Here is a 22,500-nt window from a genome sequence, read left to right as displayed (position 1 = left end):
GAGAATGCTGTATGCAGCAATACCCTTGGATCTTATCAGTGCAGTTGCAAAGTAGGATTCACTGGTGACGGAAAATCGTGCACAGGTGAAAATAAATAAAAGGTTAAGTTACCTCAAAGCGGTTTCCAGCTGATTGAATGTAAATGCTCGTTAATTGGCTTTTACATGAGTACGTATTGCGATTTTCCAACAAAATCTCGTGAAACATTCTCAGCAAATTTAAGATAAAGCAAATCAATTATGACTTGCGCGCACACGTCTATAATTAGCGGCGTGTATCTGCTTTGCGTAGCGATTGGCTCCTAAGATTGTCTGCGTTTGTTTGATTGCCTTTTATTGGTATTACGGTAAATATATGGAAACTATTCTGGTCAATGCGAAAAATGTGGGTATGCAGGTTTTAAATAACTTTTCCCGCGGCTGGCGATGGTGAAATAAGCGGCTGTGATCGCATCGCAAACCCAAGACAACCGCAAGAGCCTGATCAAAGGCTAATCGGACGCAGGTAATAGGTCTTATAGACGGCGAAAGACCGCCGCTAATTGGCTTTTATTGAAACGCCAGGGTCTGCTAATCTTGCATTATCACACGTATCCGAGTAAACAACAAGCAAACAAACAAAAGAACAGTAGCGCAAAAAAAAAGGAAACAAACAAAGAAACAAACAAATTAAATAAAACGCTGAGTGCTCTGCCATTTCCGTTCGTTTTAAGTATTTTGACGTCTACTTCGGTGATATGCGCTGTCTATACCTTGTGCCACGCCCTTGTGTTAAGACCGGATGTTGAAGGAGATCATGGTAACCGCTTAACAATACCTTCCCCACGACACGAATATCTGACCATTTGCAATCTCAACCTCTTCATAATTTTCTTCCTGACAGCCGTTTACAGTTCCGAGTTCGCCATATGGGAATAGTTTCTCACTTTTTCAACGAAGCACGTGCATCGATCACGACGCCATGTTTGTTTATGACGACGCATGGGTTCACGGGTGTTGTTGGTAATTTTTGTAATCTCGCAACTGAATCAAATAAACCTCTCATTTATCGAGATAACTCTTAAGCAAAATTCAAGTCAAAACGTGAGTTTAAGGTTTAAAACTCTGCCGTCATTCACCGGCTTACTGCTACATAGACGTGAACCTCAACCTCAAATGGTCACGTGACTTTTAGTGATTGCGGTTTACGGTAAACAAAGAAAAAGCCTATTGCATTAGTTGCTGCACGTGACTTGCTTCCACTACATAAAGGAACTGAGAACTAGACTTGATATTGGTCTCAGTCATTTCGCTACCAGTTGTTTCGCCACCACATTGTGACCGATACAGGAAAACTACACATCGCGAGACTACCTGATGGCAGTTCTTTTCACGTTAACGTAAAAAAGGGAAAAAGAAATTTGTGAAGGAAAGCGACGGCAGTTAGACCCGTACGGTATCCTTTTTCTCGAAAGACATCTTGTAGACGGAAAAGAAGATGTCAGTGCTTGAGATATTTAACTGACGTTTATGTCAGGTACAACATTAAACCCGGAAATTTCGAAGCGTCCTTCTCTTTTGTCCGCATCGATCGATCTCTCGCGCAAAAGCTCTTCGCTTGTCTCCATCAAGCCAATCACAACAGCAAACCACACTGCCCTGACAGCTATGTATTTTTTTCTTAATTAAACAGATATCAACGAATGCAATGCTTCCCCTTGTGACCCCAATGCTCTCTGCAGGAACAAGGAGGGATCTTACAAGTGTTACTGTGGGATTGGATTTACTGGAGATGGGAAAAATTGTCAATTAATGGGTGAGATCGCAAAATGATATGGTAATATACCCATTCTAGAGAGCGGTGCGAAATTAGAGTCATGAATATATGTCCCATCTCTGCACAGCCGTTCCTTCTACAAGAAGAGGTGGTAAACCCAAACTCATTTTGTTTGGAACGCGACAGCTACTAAGTAAAATCCCATATATCACTATAGTTCCTTTTCTTGGCCAAAACCTAGTTCCAGTACCTTCAGTTAAAGATCTGCATGGGTATCATACTAGACTCAAACCTTACATTTAATGAACATGTTACCTCATTGACTTTGTCCCTTCCTACTACTCTGTGCCAGATAAGCACAGTCAGATATCTATTTTTTAAATCCGTACTTTTCACCATTTTGAATTGCTTTGTTTTTAGTAAGCTTTCTTATAGTGTCTGTGCGGTCACATGACTATGACGTAGGTGAAAAGTTAGTTCCGCCATATTGGAGGAGTGAAATCTGACACGCGACTCCTCGCGTCTTGTAGCGATGCCTTCGGTTTGTCTAATCGTTGGATGTTCCAACGATAAAAAGAGACGTCCAGACCTTAGTTTTTGTAGGGTGCCTAAAGTTATTACTAGTCAAGGCGAGCAGACGGAAATTTTGTCGAATGAACGGCGAACTAGATGGTTAGCGGCCATAAGTCGTGATGACTTGACCGAAAGCAAGCTTGAGAGCGACAGTGTTTGTGGAATTCATTTTCATTCTGGAAAAGCAGCTTCCTTCTGGGATAAATTCAATCTAGACTGGGTGCCTAGCTTGCATTTGGGCCACAGCAAGTTAAAGAGTTCAGACTAACAAGAGAAACAACAAGAAAGAGCCCAGAGAATAAGAGAAAGACGTAAACGCGAGAAGGAGCGTGAAGAACAGGATCAGGCTGTTAAACAAAAAATGTCCAGGAAAGATCAATCAGAAGCCCATGGAGATAGAATCAGGGATATTTCTTTCGCGGTTCAAGATGAAGGAGATTTGGTAGAGGTTCCATAGGAGGAGGAAGACGGGAACAACATGGCCACGCAAACTGAGCCAAGCGAACTCACGCAATCACGGGAGATGACGGTAAAGTTCGCTTTTACACTGGGTTACCCTCGAGGGAAGTTTTAATGAAAACATTCTCCTTTGTATCTCCACATGTCAACAGACGCTCCCTGTCATTGAGTAAATTTCAGGAGTTTGTTCTGGTGTTGATAAAACTACGGCTGGCCGTCCCACACCAAGATCTTGTTTATCGTTTTGATGTTTCTAGAATTGTTGTTTTTCGCATTATTGTCACCTGGTTAACTGTCATGGATGTTCGTTTATCTCTTTTAATTTCCTGGCCAATTTGGGAACAGCTTCAAAAAAAACTTATGCAGTTGGCCCAGGAATTAATTAAGTGATATGAATTAATAGCAATTGAACTAAAGCTCAGTAAAACAGAAAATTTGTTATGGTTTCTAAGGGCAGTGCTTGTGGGATTGACAATCTAGTACCCAGTGCAGCCTTATTTGGGTTCTAGTGCTTATTGAAAGAGTTTGACAGTGTATTTCAATTTAGTAAAATCCAGCTAGTGGTCGATTATCTATGCTGCATTCTGATTGGTTGAGCTACTACTAGGCTATATGTTATAGCCCACTAGTAGCGAAGAGTGTCAGCTTTGAAAACCAAAACTATGTTTTTGCTAGCTAAAGTTGTTTTGTCTTGATATTTTTTATTTTTTATTTTTTGATATTTTTGTCTTGATATTTTGACCAACAAGTTGGTGTCTGCTATAGAGACGTTTTGACCATGTATTTGGTTTTTTTATATGTTACCTTTCCTTTGTACATAGTTTTTTATTGTATAATTTTAATAATGTAGCTTTCTTTCATACAAATTATGAAATATATATATTGCAAGGTTCATATTAGCCTCCCACACAGATACTTGACACTGTTTCGATCAAATTGTCTGATCCTGTAGAAAATATGGTTAGCCTACGTCTACACGTAGGCTAAAATATGGTGAGCCTTAGTAATAAATAATATTTTTATCCATGGACAAGGGTAATAAAATTGATCAAATATAAAAATATTGTTGAATGGATGGTGTGATCCTCCTTTAATATCTAACACTGGGTTGGAGAGGCAGTAAAATAAATACAACAATATTTCTAGCTCTTTGGAATGAAGATTCTCCTTCCAATTTGTCTTGTTTATGCTCAATAATCAAAGGGAAAATTTAATACATGTATAAACAGTATTAATATCAGGAGTCATTTGTAATTGGGGCCTTAGTCCACACTGTCCTTTCGTACAGAATGAAAAAATGCCTCTCAAGATAACTGGGTCCTTTCATTCTACCTTAAAATTAGTTCTCTACTGGGATTTAATCTTTAATCACTGTCCCTCATCTGTGGGATTTTTCCCAATAAACAAGTACAAGATGTGGCAATGGTCACTTACAGCGTATCATAACAACAAGGGTGTTTACATAATTTTATATAACTGCGTGCAATGAAGAATGTAACCTTTTAAGCCCCATATCAAGTTCTGCAATACAGTGCATTTCTTATGGTACTGTTCAGTTAAACATGGACACATTTTATCTTAGATGGTCCTTTTATTCATTCTCCTGACCTGCATGTTTCATTAGGCAGTGATAATGTAAGGTCAGGAGAACTTATTTGCTACTCGCTGTTAGGGCTTAAAAGGTTATCACGGTTGGAAAAAGTTCCATTCGACTGGACCTCAAACATCTTAAAAGGTGAGGACGCATCTTCGGGATGTCAAATTGAATAGTCAAGGGTTCATTGAGCTGAAAGAACAGTTCCTTCTTCGGTTGATATTATCCACAATGGCATGTGCGGATCATTCATTCGTTGGAATGTCTCACTTTTGCAAGAACCACGTATTTATCTCGCAATGTTTGTCCAAGAACACTTGTAATAAAGCCAGACACCATATGGTTGTACGCAAGGAGACTTCTGAAATTTTTAAACTGCTCCTTTGTATAAAAACTCGTATCGAGCACTAGATATGACAGAAGATCGCACGACTCGACTGGAGGAAGACATTTCGGAGTACAGTTTTCATCCGGAATAAGGAAAGGGTCGATACCAATGGCCGCTATTTTCTCCACATATCTTCTCCCTTTGTTGCCCTGTAATGACTCGCCACAGGCAGACAGAATAAACTTGAAATTTGTCTCGCTCTCACAAGGACACGCTTCAGTTGCCGCCATTACAAATAGAACATTACTCCTCCAAGATGGCGGCGCCTCGTTTTCGGAATTTTTGTGACGTCACGCGAACAGACACTATTGTTCTACCGTATGGTCTTGCACATTTAAGCAGAACATTGATAAATTACAGCCTCCAAAAAAACTTTGCTGCTCGCTTGTTAACTAATACTAGGACGTTTGACCATATGTAACCAGTCTTGCGGGAACTGGGCTGGTCCTCTATCAAACAACAGCTGTTAGTACGTGATGTCACCCAGCTATAAAAACAGTGAATGGGCTTGTGCCCTCCTACATAAATAGCTACATCAGGATAATAACAGGAATCCATAGTTATAATACCAGATTCAGGGAAAACCTAGACGTTCCTTTCTCTACCGATCTATCAACACTTGGAACTCGCTAAGTGCAAACACAAGAAATATTAGTAAAACACTCACTACTTTTATATTATGTGTGGCGTAGAATTAGAGCTATGTCACACTGAGAACTAGAGGTCTGAATGCACAACTACAATAGTTTTTAGAGTTTTTATTAGTCAATAACATATGTAATAATTGCATTTGTAAACTATAGCCAGTCTTTTCTTTTTGTTCTTCAAATTTGTAAATTATATCGGAAGAGCCACTTGCTAAAGATTTAAAAAAGATCCATTACTGTATTATGGTGGAGAAGTGTGGATGGAGTGAAAAATCCCGGCCTCATGAGAAACGCCACCAGCAATTATATACTGTATCCCTACAATCTTGGACAAAAAGGGTCGAGAATATTAAAAACAGGGGTTATTTTGCGCACTACGTCCTCAATATCGCACATTATTAGCGATCCCCCTCCCCCCTACAACCAATGTTGATAAGCCCAGGTTCGACATGCTTTGTTTCGTCTAGCAACATTGATCAGGAGGGGGGGGGGGGGGGGGGGGTCCAAAAGCAGATTTTTCTCAACAATTTTGTCCAAGATTGTAGGTTTCAGTCTTAATTACTCTTAGATCGCCATTTCATGAAGAATTAATTACGCACAAGAGAAGTTAACAGGACATATAAGATAAACGATAGACCGAGTAGACTCATAGTGTCTTTAAATTTTGACAACAAATGAACAAAAACCAAGATCTTAAGTGACAGTTATAATTCGGTATAAGCTATACCATAATATGCATCAGACTAAACATTTAGCCTTTATCCATAATTTATTCAATTTATCGGATACTTTAAATAACATCACCATAACAACTATTTCTGGCAACAATGAATACGCAATCAATGTAGTTCAGAATAACACCACGGTGTTAGATTATGACGACAATTGGAACCTGCTATTGTATAAAGAGGCCTTCCATATCAAGCGCCAATCGCCATCACTTAACAATGGATTAAAATCCAGCAGAGAACTCTGCCTGTTCTCTTGAGTATACATCTTGTAACTATTTAAGCTCCCAATTTTTGTGTGCATTTTCAGTCTGATGATGGTATAGCTTAGACCGAAATATAACTGTCACTTAAGATCTTGGTTTTTGTTCATTTTTTGTCAAAATTAAGACATGATGAATCTACTCGGTCTATCGTTTATCTTATATGTCCTGAAATTATCATCAGGTTCTGGCTTTTAGAAGTTAACAGGGAGATCGTTCATCCATTGGCTAAGAAGACAATTGTAATCATAGTGGCATTTCCAAATATGGATGATCCAAGATTACGACAACCCCTGACAGGGTTTCTGAGTTGCAAGCTGCAAGTCTTTTCTCACCCAAGAATATCAACTGACCGAGGCTTCTCGCGGTCGCGATAGGTTCCAAACCTTTAAACGAACTGCCACTCGAGCTGCGATATCGATGCTCAACCTCAGTTGACATTATTAAATCAAAATTCAAATATTTTTTTCACAAAAAAGGCTTATTTTTGATATTTATACGCTTTTAGTTCTTTTTAGTGTCTACTTTAAGTTTCTTTTAAATTGAAAACTTCAAACATTTTTGTTGCCATGGGCTCCAGTTTAAAATTGTTGCTATTTCTTTCTTCAGGGCGAAATTGTAAAGAAATCAAGGAATCGCGTCCATCAGCGGGGGATGGTTTGTACTTGCTGGACCCAGATGGAGGCAACCAATCCAACGCATTCCAAGCCTATTGCGACATGACGTCATACAGTGGAGGTTGGACCATGTGTTACACTACCGATGACAAAGCAGATCCAAAGGACAACGTCAAGTATGATTCGCAAAAACCTTACGGAACCAATGGGTATTCAACAGATTGTAATAACATCCCAGTAAGTATATTTAGTTTTTTTCACTTGTTTACCGAACACCGGTAGGTCTCACTCTGTCACTCACTGTTGAGCATTTAAACCGCAAAGTTACAACATAAAAATCGAGCAACTTACCCCTTGCCCTTATCATAACTTTTCCTCTGTCTAACGCCAAGATATTTTAGTTGTCAATAGAGACCGGTTAAGGGGTCGGGAAGGGTTTAAGGTGGAGTGACTTCAATTGCGAAGGGAACTTCCACTAGATTTATTAACTCAACGGCTCGATGGCTTCGGAGCAAGAGGCCCCCATGTTGATCCTCGGTGACTTCAACGTCTGTTTCGACTTCCCCCTGATCCATGTAGCTGTAGCTTTAAATACCCGTAAAATGGAGCACTGAAAGAGGGAGGAAGGGGGGTGGGGGGGGGGGGGTAAAGGGCGCACCGTCGGCTTCCATTGATACCAGACTCATAGCTGAAGGAGCCACTCCGACATTATGATAAAAATGACTTTAACTTCAAAAGATATTTCAAAAGAATTGGCAAGGAGCCAGTGCAGGCCAGTGGTTTGGGTGCTTGCCTTGAGATCTGGACAACCAAGGTTCAAGACCCGTTCTGGCTTCTCCTTGAATTTGACCCTCGTAATCCCCGCTGCTTCAACTTCTCGTCTCGTCTATGTATACACTCATGTCCCTTTTAATAATCTCTTTTCCTCCTTCACTTATATTATAGCTTTTACAGTACTTTGTCTAGCGCTAGACGATTTTACTTCTTAACAAGGAACATTAAGGGCCAAATTAAAAGGGTTAATCCTTAGCATTAAGAAGCTTAAAATACTTTTATTCACGTCGAAATAAAGCCGGCTTCTAAACGTTTGCCCCAACAATCTTACCCATCTTTCACCTAACTGAGTCGATGCCTTCGGAGTAGGGCCGCCTTCAACATACCCCTTGAATGGTTCGAACTAAAAGCAAAAATAACGAGAAAACGAATATTAGTCAAGAGGCTTGATGCTTTTAATCGTGCACTAATGTATTTCTTCCACACTTGACAGAAAAACTTTTTATCTTTCATAGAATTATATTGGCGCCCCCTCAAGGCATTGCGATTGAAAAAGAAGTCACGATTTAGGGCCGTTTATACGACAAAAATAAACCAACGTCAATGTTTACGTCTTGCCTCGTTAACGTGCTCCAATTCATCTAAATTTTCAAGATTATAAAGCTTAGCACAAGTGTTGTACTAATTGGCAAGAATATATATAACTCAAAACAAAGCAATATATTTGTAGTGTTTTAATTATGCACATTACCCGAATGAATTCTAGACCCGCGTGAACGTGCAAAATACAAATTTAGAGTATATCAAAATCTGTTTAATTAAAGGAAATGTTGGTTTTTGATGACAAGAAGAAAAGTGGAGTCACAAGGGAAAACCTTGCGATGCAGAGTAACGAAACTCGACACACAGATGACGTTGAGTATTCGAATCGAACTCAGAGCACATTGGTGGAAGGCGAGTGCTTCCAGCACTTAGCTTATCCTGTGCAAACCGCTCTCGTATAAACGGCTCCGTCCGCGTCTTATGCATGTGACACGCGCATAAATGACCCCATCACCTCCTTACACTTTGCATAAACGTTCCCATTGTGTCGTTACACGTCGTATAAACGATCCCATTGTACGACCGTCTACTGGCACTGACTTTATATAAACGGCCTCATCGTCTCCTCACACTTTACATAAAAGGCCCCATTGTAGAAACGCGTATAAACGGCCCATTGCCTCAATTAATAAACTTTGCATACACGTTCTTTTTGTGTAAACGCGTGTAAACAGCCCTATTGTCTCCTTACCCTTCTTCTCAAATTTAAAAGTGACTTGTATTCAGGAATACAACAAACAAAATGAAGATACCCTCAAAATGTACTCCTTCAGCTACGAAGTAACCATTAACAGCTAACCAAAACAGTGCTAGGGTGAAAATAAACATAATGCTAATCCTGTTGTTGGCAAGAGGTGATTAGCGGTACCTCATCTTGTCCGGCTGTAACAAATTGACGTGCTCTTCATGACATGCATTTTTGGACATACGTACATCTTTCATTCGCGAACTGCACATCTAAGAGCGGGACAGGTGGGCCTAAAAACACTTTGCTCTCGAATTGTTTTCCTCTAGTTCGCAGAAATCATCTTCATCGATCATCAAAGCGGTAACAAGAATTTTTTTCACTCAAAAATCCAATCATTGCGTCACAATAACGGCTGCCACTAACTATGGAAACGTTGCTAGCACCTATGGATCATGGAATCTTATGACAGGCGTCAACAACTCATATTGGGGAGATTATGAGCTGTTGATCTGTGACGATAATTTCTTCTCTGGCTTCATGCGATCTGGTATTTTCGGCAATTGTTCCAAACACTGTAACAGCTGGTGCTCGGATGTTCAATCGCCGTACTTCCGTGCAGCGGCAGATAGTTCTTCTTACGATGGAGTGGCCTTTAACAGTCATCAACGGCCATTCCCCTAACAGTGTGGAAACTAGGCTGATGAGTGTCGGGCTGCGTTAAGACTGGACATCATTGCCATTTGAGGAAAGAACTTTTTTGTTAGTTTTTTGTAATTATGTGTTTAAAACATCATGATTTAAACTTGTAGAGGTATTTGTGGGCTGACTTAATAGGAAAAGGCCATCCTTCGCGGCTTTCTCGCAGTATTTGAATTCGACAAAACAGAGAACCTCTGCCTTTTTTTCCCCGTGATCAGCATCAAACAGGGTCTTTCTCGACGACATGTAGAGAGATCTCGAGATCTCAAAAGAGAAGTGGCGTTCTTTCTTTTCTTGAGGCAACTCGGGCTCGATCGAACCCTGCTTTCTTCTGCTTTTCTCTAAAAATAAATTAGATTCATCAGAATACAACAACAACAACAACAACAACAACTACTACTACTACTACGACTACTACCACTAACAATAACAATAATAATAATAATAATAATAATAATAATAATAATAATAATATTATTATTATTAATAATAATAGTAATAATAATCAGCCGGGAGCAATCGCCCTAGTAATGAAGAGATAAATCAAAATAAAATTGAAGCAGAGCGTTGCGGCACTCACTGATAATTGCTATCACATTTTCGATAAAAAAAGACAACAAAACTGACATTAACAAGTTTTACGATTTTGGCTAGGTACCCCTTACGTAAACATATCTGAATTGGGTCACAAGGTTCTCCCTCAGTGACGTTTCATGAGAGCTAGGGTTTAAAGAGATGTTTTTCATATCATTTTACTGCAGTTCATCGAAATCATCTTCATTGACCAACAAACTGGTGACAAAGCCTACTTCAGGCAAAAATCAAACCAGTCTACAATGGCCGCAAGTAATTATGGGAACATTGCACATGCTTATGGATTATGGGAAGGCGTGGGAGCCGTGAGCAGTGCATACTCCTATAAGTTGTTAATCTGTAATACTGCGTTTTACACCGGATTTTTGGTGTCTGGTTTCACTGGTAATTGTTACAAGAATTGTGACGGCTGGTGTGGTGATGACCAGTCTCCCTATTTCCGCACCGCCTCCACCAGTCCATCTCTCGCAGGCGTGGCCTTCAACTTTAACGGTCACAAAGTGATTGGCACTAGGATGATAAGCGTTGGTCTGCGCGAAGGTGCCACAGGCCCTTTCATATTTGAGTTTGGTGTTATCTTGCAGCAACAGGATAAAAGATGAATTTCAATGCTTAAATAGGTTTTTCGTTTGGCAGGAAGGGATCATCGTGGTTAAGGACGGTGCCAACTATTGTTATTGCGCATACGTTCTGCGCATCTCAAGATACTCGGGTTTCCTATCTGTGATCTTACTAATACAGGGATATTTTTGCGTGGTTTGAAACTATCCGAAGAAAGTAGATCTTAGTAAGTTCTAGGGGTTCTAGGGGTTGGCGCAGTGGTAAGATCTCTGCCTTCCAACCCTAAGGTCCCGGGTTCCATTCCCGGTTCTGCCGAGACTGGAATATTTGGCGACCTTCTTTCCCGCTAAAGTTCACTCAGCTATCCATCCTTCCGAGGTCGGTAAAATGAGTACCAGCATGCATGGACTGCTTAGAAGCGGCTGCAATTTGCGCCTGTATATGCTTCCAGTCCGCTGGGGGTAAATTGATCATTGTAAAGCGCCTTTGAGACGTTGTGATAAGGGCGCTATATAAATGCACCACTTTAGTTTTTTTACTTTTTCTCTTGGTATCCAAAAAGAAAATTGGGGGTAACAAAGCATTTTTCAGTGATAATTTAGCTTCAATTTGAGAAAGAACGCCATACAATGCTTTGTATTTTCAAGCTTTTTACAAATATTATTCATGAATGGTCTTTGAAAAATGCGTGGTTACCCCCAATTTTCTGTTTGGATTTCAATAACACTTGTTAAGATCTACATTTCCCGCATAATCATAAACCGGGGCAAAATATCTTTCAATTAGTGGGCACCGTCCTTAAGCTTGCAAATTTAAGCAGTTGACAGCAACCTCGTTCCCAGGTCATGTCGTCCTCCTGGGAAGAATTATCATAAATTATCTTTGAAAATGCGTGGTTACCCCCAATTGAATAACGAGTTCCTTGGAGGGTATAATAGAAGGTATATAACGTGACTTGAAAGTTAGAAGAACATCACAATCAAAGCCTTAACTTAAGAACGGTGCCTACTGATTCAAAGGTATTTTTGTGCGGTTTATGAATATGTGCGAAAAGCAGATCTTAACAAGTGTGATTGAAATCCAAAAAGAAAATTGGGGGTAACCTCGCATTTTTAAAAGACAATTAATCAACACTATTTGTAAAAATCTTTAAAATACAAAGTAATGTATGTACGTATAACATCTACTACCACCAAAGAATGTTACCAGGTGTAATCTTAGAAAATAACGGGATTTTACTCAACCTAAGATACGCACCAAGCGTTTTTCCAATACCTTTATCCAATCTATGTCTAAGCGGTAGAACTCTTGCACGTAGCTTTATTGAATTTTTTTACGGCGGTTAAATGAGATAATTTTATTGTATATACTGCAAATATCTGCATATGAGTTATGATTTATTGGTTATTCTATCATATTTATAGTTATAATTGTTATTATTAGTGGTTATACTATCTTTGTATATTCATGCAATTCAGCCTTATTATCTCTCATTCTTTTCCAAATTAAAGATTAATTACTTCTGAAAAATGCATGGTTACCCCCCTTAACTGCGATGATCATCTTCCAAACTTTCATTTCATGATCATTGCGCTGTCCAAATATAGCCCGGGAAAATTTCACACTTTCTTAGGCCCCGTTTATGTGGAAAAAGTTGTCCCGGACTCCCGGGTAGAGTGATCACTCACTTATCCGAGCTACGCTGGGCAGGTCAACATTTCCTACATTTCTTTACAAAACGCGGCGAGGCATTTACATGAGAAAAAAGCAGTTGGCTACAGGACTGACTGCAACAACATTCCAGTATGTTGCTAGATCAAATGTCGTAATAAACCAATAAGAGCACACGTAGTTTATACTTTGTTCGAGGCTAAATAACTCCCAATTTTCAACATAATAAACACTGATGCAACTTGTCATTCATTCAAGGACAGGTTTCCCTCTCTGGTCAAGTACAGTCAGAAACCTCTACCTTCTACTGACTTCATTAATAATATCATTTTCAAAAAAATTGCTGATCAAGTCGATAAATCCAAGAGCACAACAGCCAAACAAACAATGTAAAGGACATGCAAATGACTTATAAAAGAAAGAAATGCAACCTTTCTAATGAGTAAAAATCTTGTAACCTTGGAAAAATCACAAATTTCCGCGTTAACACTTATATTTTGATCTTCAGTTGACAAAGTGAGAGTAACCCTGACAAAACGCAATGCAAATAACTTATTTTTTGTTGTTAATTAGTTTACAGAAATCATGTTCGTCGACCACCAGACTGGAAACAAATCTTATTTCAAGCGAAAATCCAACCTCCCAGTTAAAGCCGCAGCTCAGTATAATAAGACTGGAAGTGATTTAGGATTGTGGGATGCCGTAGGAGCCTCTACAGATTACTCCTACCAGTTGTTGATCTGCGACACTTCCTTCTACACTGGCTTCTTTGTGTCTGGTCTTACTGGTTGTTACAAGATTTGTGATCATTGGTGTGGTGATACGTCATCGCCGTACTTCCGCACTGCCTCTACCGATTCACGTTACGTAGGCGTGGCCTTCAACGTCAACGGTCACCACCCCCGAAACGTCAGGCTGATGAGCGTCGGGTTGCGTTAATTGGTGACGCCTACTTCATTTTTTCTAAGGGTTTCATAATATAGTCTGGAACTAGCGTGCAAATCTCAATAAGCAAATACTGAAGTCAAGTCATCGGAGAGACAACCTGTTATGTGATTGATAAGAGATAATGTGATTCAGTTCATAACCTAGAAAAATTAGTTTGCAATTGAGACTTTCATTTTCTAGAAGGTGTCGGGTAAATAAAGTAACCGGCTCAACTTACAAAGGCGTGGTCTTTAACACCAACAATAACCGATTCGTCAACCCCAGGCCGATGAGTGTCGTTGTGCGATAAAATGGCGCATTTTTTTTCTGAGAGTTTCATAATATAGCCGGAACTAGCGCAAATTTCAATAATCAAATAACGGCATTGGTAGATACCAAAGTCATGGGAGGGATTTGTAATGTGATTGATAAAAAAAAATGCAATTGATTGGAGATAAACTGATATCATAAATCTGATAATAACCCTAGCGTAAAGATCAGACGTGCATTTTGTAAAATATGTTGGGCCAAAAGAAGTTGATTAAGAAATACGGTAAAACATTTCATCTTTTTCGCGGCTCTATACGCCTCGCTCTGTCACATATCTATGTTCGTCCCATCGGCCCGCTTTAATTTGTTTGCAGATGGTTTGATCTAAACAAGGTTTCCTCTGCATGACAGAATACAGTCACTGTGAAATAACAAGTTGAATCACAAGATCATCTGAAAGGCTGTTTCCAGTAGATCCTCTGATTTATTACTTGGAAAGAGACTTCGGGGCCAAGACTGGGACAATTTGTTTGCGAAATGACATGATTTTGATGTTTGAAAGCATATCGCCAACTAAGATAGAATTAACAAATCGAAAGTGGTTCAGCGTTGTCTGTACTTTTATCGACAACGATATTCGTCATCACAGGGGTCAAAAATGTTGTGGACTCAAGAGGCGTAGCCGAGTGAGCCTACAACAAATTTTTACCACTGTGATGACGAATATCGTTGTCGATAGGAGTACAGAAAACAATGAACCCCTTTCGATTTGTTTTTTACCACAATATTCAACGCCAAAGAAAGTTTTTATTTCAGAGCGTGACCAAAATCATAACTCAAAGAAAGAGCAAGCGTTGTCTATAACTTTCTCGCAATATGATTGGTTTATTTCCCTAAATGAGCGTTCCTGATTGGCTATTACATTGCGTGACAAATTGACGCAAGCATGACGCGAGCAGCGTTGTCTAGACTCTTATCGACAACGGCAAATTAACCAACCAGATTGCGAGATTACAAGCAATTGTGGTAAAAATTGAAATAGCTTTTTATCCAAATCGACTCCACGAAACTGGTAAATCATCAAAAATGAGGATTTTGTAGGTTTTAAATCCGGTCGAGCCAGCTCTCGAGACCTTCAAATAAAGGGTGACAAAGTACTGCCTTAACTTTGTGATGAGATATGTTGATGGTATTATTTTCACAATAATTAAACTTTCAAATAAAAAACAACGATTTTAAATGTTGCAGACGTGTTTCGGCAGAATCTTCTGTCTTCTATGGTAGTGCAAGCTTTACATGAGATTCAAATCTGAATATCAATATTTGATAAATGTGAACGAGTGCGTAAAAAAGTGCACAAAGCGTGAAAATTACAGACTTGGATGAGCCAGATTTGCATCTCATGTGACACTTGCACTGAACAGGACAGACGTTTTCTGTCGAAACGTGTGTTTAAGATATTTTCGTTGTCTTATATTTAAAAGTTATCAGTGAATCTCCTGCTCTCTACACTTTTGAGAATTTTCAATTGTCAAGGAAAATGAAGACAACGCCCGGGACTCGTTTCACAACACTGCAATGATCATACAGTATCCTGTTGGACGTTTTTATAAAGACGTAACCTGCGTAGCAAGCGTTTCCGTGGGAGAACATGAAGACTTTTAATGTTTTGGCTGCGCGAAAAGTGGGGTGAGACTCACCCTATTCTCGCGCGGCCATAAAAATAAATTAACATCATCGCAGTAGGTAACGACAAACGTTATGCCTCACGTGCCTTCAGATTCCGCAAAAATGTACGTAATTATCTAGATACATGCCCGATTTGGTACCCAGCGTGAAGTGTCCCTAAGCATTTGCTACCTATAAAGTTCCAGCAGTAAGGTAGGTGTAAGGGTGTAGGATCTAGTTTGTACATAATGCGGGCCTACGGAGTTGCCCATAATAGTCTCGAATAGTTTTTCTTGCCATGTGGTTTTGAATTGACCTGGAAAGTTTTATGTGTGGAAGTTGTTTTGCAAATTTCTCTTGTGAGCTGGTTTATATCTCGGAAATCTCCTACTGTATGAGGTACCTATCATGTTTTGCATTTATTTGCTTTCATTTCATTCAGAAACATTTCAGTCATCGCTATTTACTGGGTTGCCAGTATGGCAATCCCAGTCGGAAAGCGGGTGGGATTTGTTTGTTTTATTTGTTTTCTTTTTTTTAGTTTTTTTTTCCGTGTCGGTAAAAGTCTTGCCTGTCACTCCCCTGGTAAGTGGTGTCTTTGTGCATAGAGCCTTCTGCGCGTATTTTCTTAGGATCGAGAGGGTAGTGGAAATGCGTAGATTTCTCTGGTGGACACAGGAGAATCATTAACTTAGCCTGCAATGGCGTCGAAAGTCATGTAACGCGAATGGCGTTTTAGTGGATCCTTAAACAAAATATACCCTTATGGAGCTCAATAATGGAAAGTCAGTACCTGGAATCTCAAAAGCGACGGGTAATGGACTTCGACAACAATCTATCGCCCGTCGAGCCGAAATCAAAGTGAGCTGTATTTCCAAAATAATATTTAACCAAGTGTGCTGTTATGTAAAACACTGAAACCAAATGGAAAATTCTCTGGTAACTTATGGATTCAATAAAGACAGAGAACGATTGAACGAATCGAACACGTTTCGTGGATCTGTGATCAACTCTGCACAGTCTTCAGGTAGAAAAAATAATTGGAAATGTAACAGCCAAGACTGAATTATTTGAAAGAAAGCTTGTCGTGTATTTTGTGCTTCATTATTCAAGGAAGAGGTTCTTCATGGAAACGGTTTGATCCTGAAATTTAGTTTGTTGCAATATTGCGCATATTTGACACGATTGAGTTTCTTCTCTTCACGCACGTAATGAAATAGAAGAGGTTTTTGCCTCTAATAGCAAATATGTTGTTTGTTTCAAAAAATTGTTCGCTGGAAAAAGTGGCCTTTATGAATTTATCATGTTTTATGATATGCGAGCTTAACTGGATAGTTTTTATGGCAATAGTAAAGCATTTTCTTGTCAAAATGAGGTTAGCATCTTTCTGGTGTGTTAACTTAATTAAATCGTGAGTTTGTATTTGCCGTCTGCTGCGTAACCTTGATTTCTACTCTCAAAATTACCTCCAGAGCCTACTTTTTGCGTAGAATAAGCTTTTAGAATGATGTTCTTGTTTTGCATAAAGCAAGCTAACAAAATCTGTACCTTGCTGAGTTCGCATTTGTTAGCGTTAATAGTATTTTCGATCCAATGCTTCTGTTTTATGAGGGATATATTGTTTCGGTTTCCCATCCAAACACTAACCCCGCCGGACAGGGGTTAACTTCAGGGAACTTTGGTATTACAAAGCTGTCAGATGCTCAGAGGGCACGCTTAAACTTGTGATGAAAAGACGTTGTGAGGGAACTTGAAAATTATCAACATGTCAGCCCAGAAGAAAATGTTTCTCGCTTCTCTTTTATTTGTTATTCTTCAGTTGTAGTTCAATATCACACAGTGCCTTCTGATTTTCTGTAACACGTACCACAGGCAACCCAGTGTATGCTTCACGGAAGCATCTTGTTTCGTTTTGTTTTAGAACCACGCGCATTGTAATGTTTGTTTATGGTTTCCTGCGTGTGTACCTCATCAGTTGGAATTAAAGCTAAACTGGAGCTTATAAAGGATCAAGGTAACGTTGGTTATTTTGAGGTGAGGGTAAATTCAGCTGTTTATCGTACTTGAGAACCGCAGTGTTTGGGGACACTTTGTGGCCTTAATTGTCTATATTACGAGGCACGAGTGATGTTGAAGTTGTGGACACGGCGTGACGCTTGTCAAAAGCGTCTTGCATGTAATTACGCGCTCTTCTGGACGTAAGTGTGATCCTGTATCTGTATTTCCCCATGATACCTCTGGATGTTTGTGCTTAGGTGTCGGCCGGCTACAGATGCAGGAGAGAGTAACTCCGACCACTACGTATATACATCGGGTACTCGAGCCTCGGGGAAAATTTTCACTTCCGGTAATATCGTTGCGTCATATGTATTTTAACAGAGAACGATAAACCACATCATTTGAAGAACACAACTTTACTCTCACATGGCGGGAAAGTCCTCCTTATTCGTCCTGCGCACCACAATATGGATACGCAATGCCTATATAGAATAACCCCGCCCCTTTCCTGTGACGGCATGGGCGGGTAAGAGAAAACGGCATGTACTAAAACCCGAAACGCCGAAACAAAACCATCGGAACGAAACCGCCGAAACCATTGAAACACCGGAACATAACCAATTGAACCATCGAAACACCGAAACGAAACCAGCGAAACAACCGAAACAGCCATAATAACCATGCAGATCGCAAGATTTCTGAAATTCTTTCACTCGTGATGTAGTTTCACTGTAAGTAAAATTAGTCGTTTTGGTTCAAAGTTGTACCCTTCTACACAAGTACACAGTAGACTTGCTAAATTCAGTCTTCACCGTTTAATCAGTCTCTTCGAAATGCAAATACATTTCAATAACACAAAAATTTACAAATGCGTTATAATTCTTTCTTCATAACTTTGTCGCCTCGTATGTTTGTTTAGTTGTTGCCTTGGTCTTTGCACTGTTTCCAACGTCGTTTTCACATCCCAAAGATATCGGTGACCCCAACTGCAGTTGCGTTCGTTTTAAAGTAGGTGTTAAGACATGATCCAAGCTACTAGTTATTATGGAAGGGTTTGTTTGCTTAGTCTTTTATACGATCACACATGGATATTGACCCATTGCTACCCGTCGGCAATGGCATTCCCACTTACCATTTCAAGTTTTATAATAGACGTGTTAAAGAGAGCAGAATATATTATTTACCGTCTGTGAGTGTCTGCGAACTCGGTAAAGAGAACGTCATTCTAAGAAGCTGCCTTACACTGTTTTATTTTTAACGAATTGGTTGTAAAAGTAAAGTAAAGTGGTACATTTATATAGCGCCCTTATCACTAACGTCTCAAGGGCGCTTTACAATGATCAATTTACCCCCAGCGGACTGGAAGCATATACAGGCGCAAATTGCAGCCGCTTCTAAGCAGTCCATGCATGCTGGTACTCATTTCACCGACCTCGGAAGGATGGAAAGCTGAGTGAACTTTAGCGGGAAAGAAGGTCGCCAAATATTCCAGTCTCGGCAGAACCGGGAATGGAACCCGGGACCTTAGGGTTGGAAGGCAGAGATCTTACCACTGCGCCAACCCCTCCGCTCTGGTTGTGTTAGTGACTAGCTCTGCAGTCTCGCGCATTGAGCGTGAGTCTCACGCATTTCGATGCAATCTCACGCTCTCACGCCGACACAAGCATTTCTCACGCATTGGCACTCTTCTGGTAGGTAACTCTACCTTTTACGCTTTCAGAAGTGCTCATGAATTCCGAATTCGTTCCCTCACTGGCACTGTTCCATCTGTTCATGTGTGACCAATTTTCTTATTTCTTCAGGACCTGTTAATATATGAAGTATAGGCCGATATATTAGCTCAGGCTGACCGTAATAACATGGGCTCCCTTAGAAAACGGCATGAAAAAACCAAAATGGCAGACTCGTCGGTGCATTTCCAGCGATTTGAGAAGTTCAAATTTCAAACATTTCCAGGGAGCATGCCCCTGGAGCCCCCTAGAATATTTTGGCGCCTCCAGCACAAGACACAGGACACTTGTATGTGCCTTTGGCGTAATCTCCAGCAAGCATCTCACTCTTTGGAATTAACTTTAAGACTTGACAGCTCTGTAATAAATAGTCAAATGCTGGTCGTTGTTTAAAGTTCAATGGTTTTCCCAATTTCACGGTAGTGATGGGTCTATGCGTGCAAAAATGATAAATGCCTGATTATATACTCATCTGGCTTACTTTTGTTAAGTATGTAATGGACAATTCAATTCAATCGATCAATTGATGACTTAGTTTGGATGATTGCCTTGGTGGCGAGAATTTGATAAACCAGCGATACGTGCATGACGAATTCACAAAAATTTGGTTTAACCACAGATTCCCAGCAATCGTATTGTATTTTAAAATAAATACGGCGAGCGGTGACCGTAATATAGATGACGTGAAGGAATGTCAGGATAGCAGCGAGTTTAAAATACGGTAGGTCTAAAATGAGATAGGATATTGCAAATAATGTGAATAAGGCTGCAACTTGTGGTTGTACGTGGTAAACCTAGGGACATACCCCACATAAATAAAGGGGATCGGAACATATCGTGAAAGTCTCCGATTAAAGTGTTGACCATAGGAAAACCAAATAACTAACTAGAATAAAGTAAAGCTATGATCCTCGCAGTTATGAACTCAATTTTTAGCAGTTGCGTAAGGAAGCCTGAAAAACTCAGGACTTCAACGGGGTTTGAACCGGTGACCTCGCGATACCGGTGCGACGCTCTAACCAACTAAGCTATGAAGCCACGGTCATAACTGCGAGGATCATAGCTTCACTTGATTTCATTTCCGCAGTTCACTATATGACTCATTTCATATACCATGTCCCCATTAACTAGAATTAGCTCAGAATTGTTGAAACGTGCTAAGGGTGATTGTGGTTTGAAAACAGAAAATATTTGAGAAACCCAGTGTAACTGGAGAGAAACCTCTTTTATAGTTAGTAAACAGTTTTAGAACTGTATAGATTTTATAGCATAACGAAAAGCATAAGAATAATTTCTAATTTAGAGCAACAAAGATCAGCGCGTGTATTGGTCGTTCATCGTCTATTAAAATCAAATACGGTGTAATACAACCTCCAGAAAGTGTTAGGCAAACTTCTGGTTGGGTTTGCATCTATAATTATTCAAGATTACGCGGCATACCGCTATATACCACGGAACTATATCAAAAGCCATTTGAGAAGATTCGAGTTTCTCCTACGCCCTGTAAAGAGTAAAAGTTTGATGAAGGCCCACTGGAATTGCGGATGTGAAACTGAAGGAAATGCGGATAATTGCTTAAATTAAACTTCGACATTCGAACAAATCACTGAATAAGGCAAGTGGGAAGGTTGCCTTTCAGATAAAAAAAATGATCTTTTTTAACGTTTATAATCTTTCTTGTCCCTTGTAGCTTTACGATTTATCGTTCATTTTATTGTCGTCCTCTCTGAAAAAAAGGAACTTCAAATTAAGCGAGTCGAGGGGCTGACAGCGTGTATTCTATGTAATTCGTTGCCCCCCTGTAGGCTATATCGTGAATAATATGAACATGTATACTGAACAAGTTTCTGTCACTATTTTCATTTGAAGTTGATTAACCTCATAAGTATACCAAGGAAAGGACACGTTATTTAGTTCCGTGATCCACATCACCTAACAGCTACAAAATTCCCTTTAAGACCTTTCGGTTGTACCGTAAACATTGCTTATTTCATTGGAACATATTCAGAGCGACGCTGTCTGTGTATTTAGAGAGAACAATGCTTCAGAAACTGCCTCTAATATTCTACGTAACAGCTTTGGCTCTTAAGTAAGTATAGGTTCAGTTTGTATTTTTTACTATAATTTCATAATTTTCTTTCTCGATTTACTTTCACTCCGTTTACAGATGGGGCATTTGCGATCCCGTGAACCTGGTCTTCCTAAACAACGGACGTTCGTCCAATCTACACTTGCAACAGGTATGTGCACACTTTGCGGCGAAAAAAAAAAAAAAAAAAAAGAGTTTTCGATAAAAAGGAAGTTTCTCAGAAAGGAGTGATTTTTTTTCTTTTTAAAACTATAGTCAGTGAAGATTGAATCATTCTTGGCCATTCTTGCTTTGGATTTGTGGCATAAAACTCGGTTTTTGTTCTTGTGTAAAATTCACGAATGAAAGTAGTAAAATGCAATTCAAACAGGGCTAAACAATGAGATTTGGAAGGATTCAGAAATTTTAACCTTGGAACCTTCCTCGTTCAATACTCTATGTTAAAATAAAAATAAAAAAAAAGAAATGGTTTCTGTACTGGGGAGAATTGCAACTCATCCATTCCTTGCAGTTTTGTTGACTCCGGTTTTCATGTGATTTCATCAGTATAAGTTAGTTTAGAGCTTTTTTTTGTTTTGTGTTCGACGATGGAACTAAAGATTTTTCGTCGCCAACAGTTGCATATTAAAGGTAACTAAATCGACCGCAGTGCCGATAAAACCATAATGTAGAAAAGAAGAAATAGCGACAAAAGCCTATTTAGTAAGTTTAAGGTGGTAAATTCCTAGAAAATGCCCTCTGGAACTTTGAATATGGAAAGCTATAATATGCTAATACTTTTCATGAAAAAAGAGCATGTAGCAATTTCAGAGACAATGCAAAACCAGCTTGTGGACTATTCTAGTTTGTTTCCTGTCCCCAAGGCTATTTAACAAGTCGAACGTGGTTCAGCGTTGTCTGTACTCTTATCGACAACGATATTCGTCATCACGGTGGTCAAAATGTTAGTGAGTCCACAACAAATTTTGACCACTGTGATGACGAATATCGTTGTCGATAAGAGTACAGACAACGCTGAACCACTTTCGATTTGTTTTTTACCACAATGTTCAACGCTAAAGAAAGTGTTTATTTCAGAGCGTGACCAAAATCATAACACAAAGAAAGAGCAAGCGTTGTCCACAACTTTCTAGCAATATGATTGGTTTATTTACATTGCGTGACAAATTAAAACGCGAGCATGACGCGGGCAGCGTTGTCTAT

The 22,500-nt window shown here is 39.6% G+C and overlaps 1 protein-coding gene across 2 annotated transcripts in view; it reads left to right on the top strand.

Annotated features, from left to right (window-relative positions):
* The window catches only part of LOC138000413 (uncharacterized), a 43,777-nt gene that overhangs the window by 16,199 nt on the left and 5,078 nt on the right, over positions 1–22,500 (top strand). The window contains exons 4-7 of one of the 2 annotated variants that reach the window (XM_068846814.1): positions 1–85; positions 1,673–1,795; positions 7,018–7,262; positions 13,189–13,765. The exon at positions 1–85 is cut by the window's left edge and continues 38 nt beyond it. In XM_068846814.1, coding sequence (XP_068702915.1) covers positions 1–85; positions 1,673–1,795; positions 7,018–7,262; positions 13,189–13,554 — 819 coding nt within the window. In that variant the 3' untranslated portion in view covers positions 13,555–13,765. Of the gene's footprint in view, positions 86–1,672; positions 1,796–7,017; positions 7,263–13,188; positions 13,766–22,500 lie in introns of those variants that run through there. The other variant, XM_068846813.1, reaches the window with a different exon arrangement.

Source organism: Montipora foliosa, chromosome 4, assembly GCF_036669935.1.
Source record: "Montipora foliosa isolate CH-2021 chromosome 4, ASM3666993v2, whole genome shotgun sequence".
NCBI classification, from domain to species: Eukaryota; Metazoa; Cnidaria; class Anthozoa; order Scleractinia; family Acroporidae; genus Montipora; species Montipora foliosa.
Note: the sequence above shows the minus strand (reverse complement) of the source record. Positions and strands in the feature narration are given on the sequence as shown.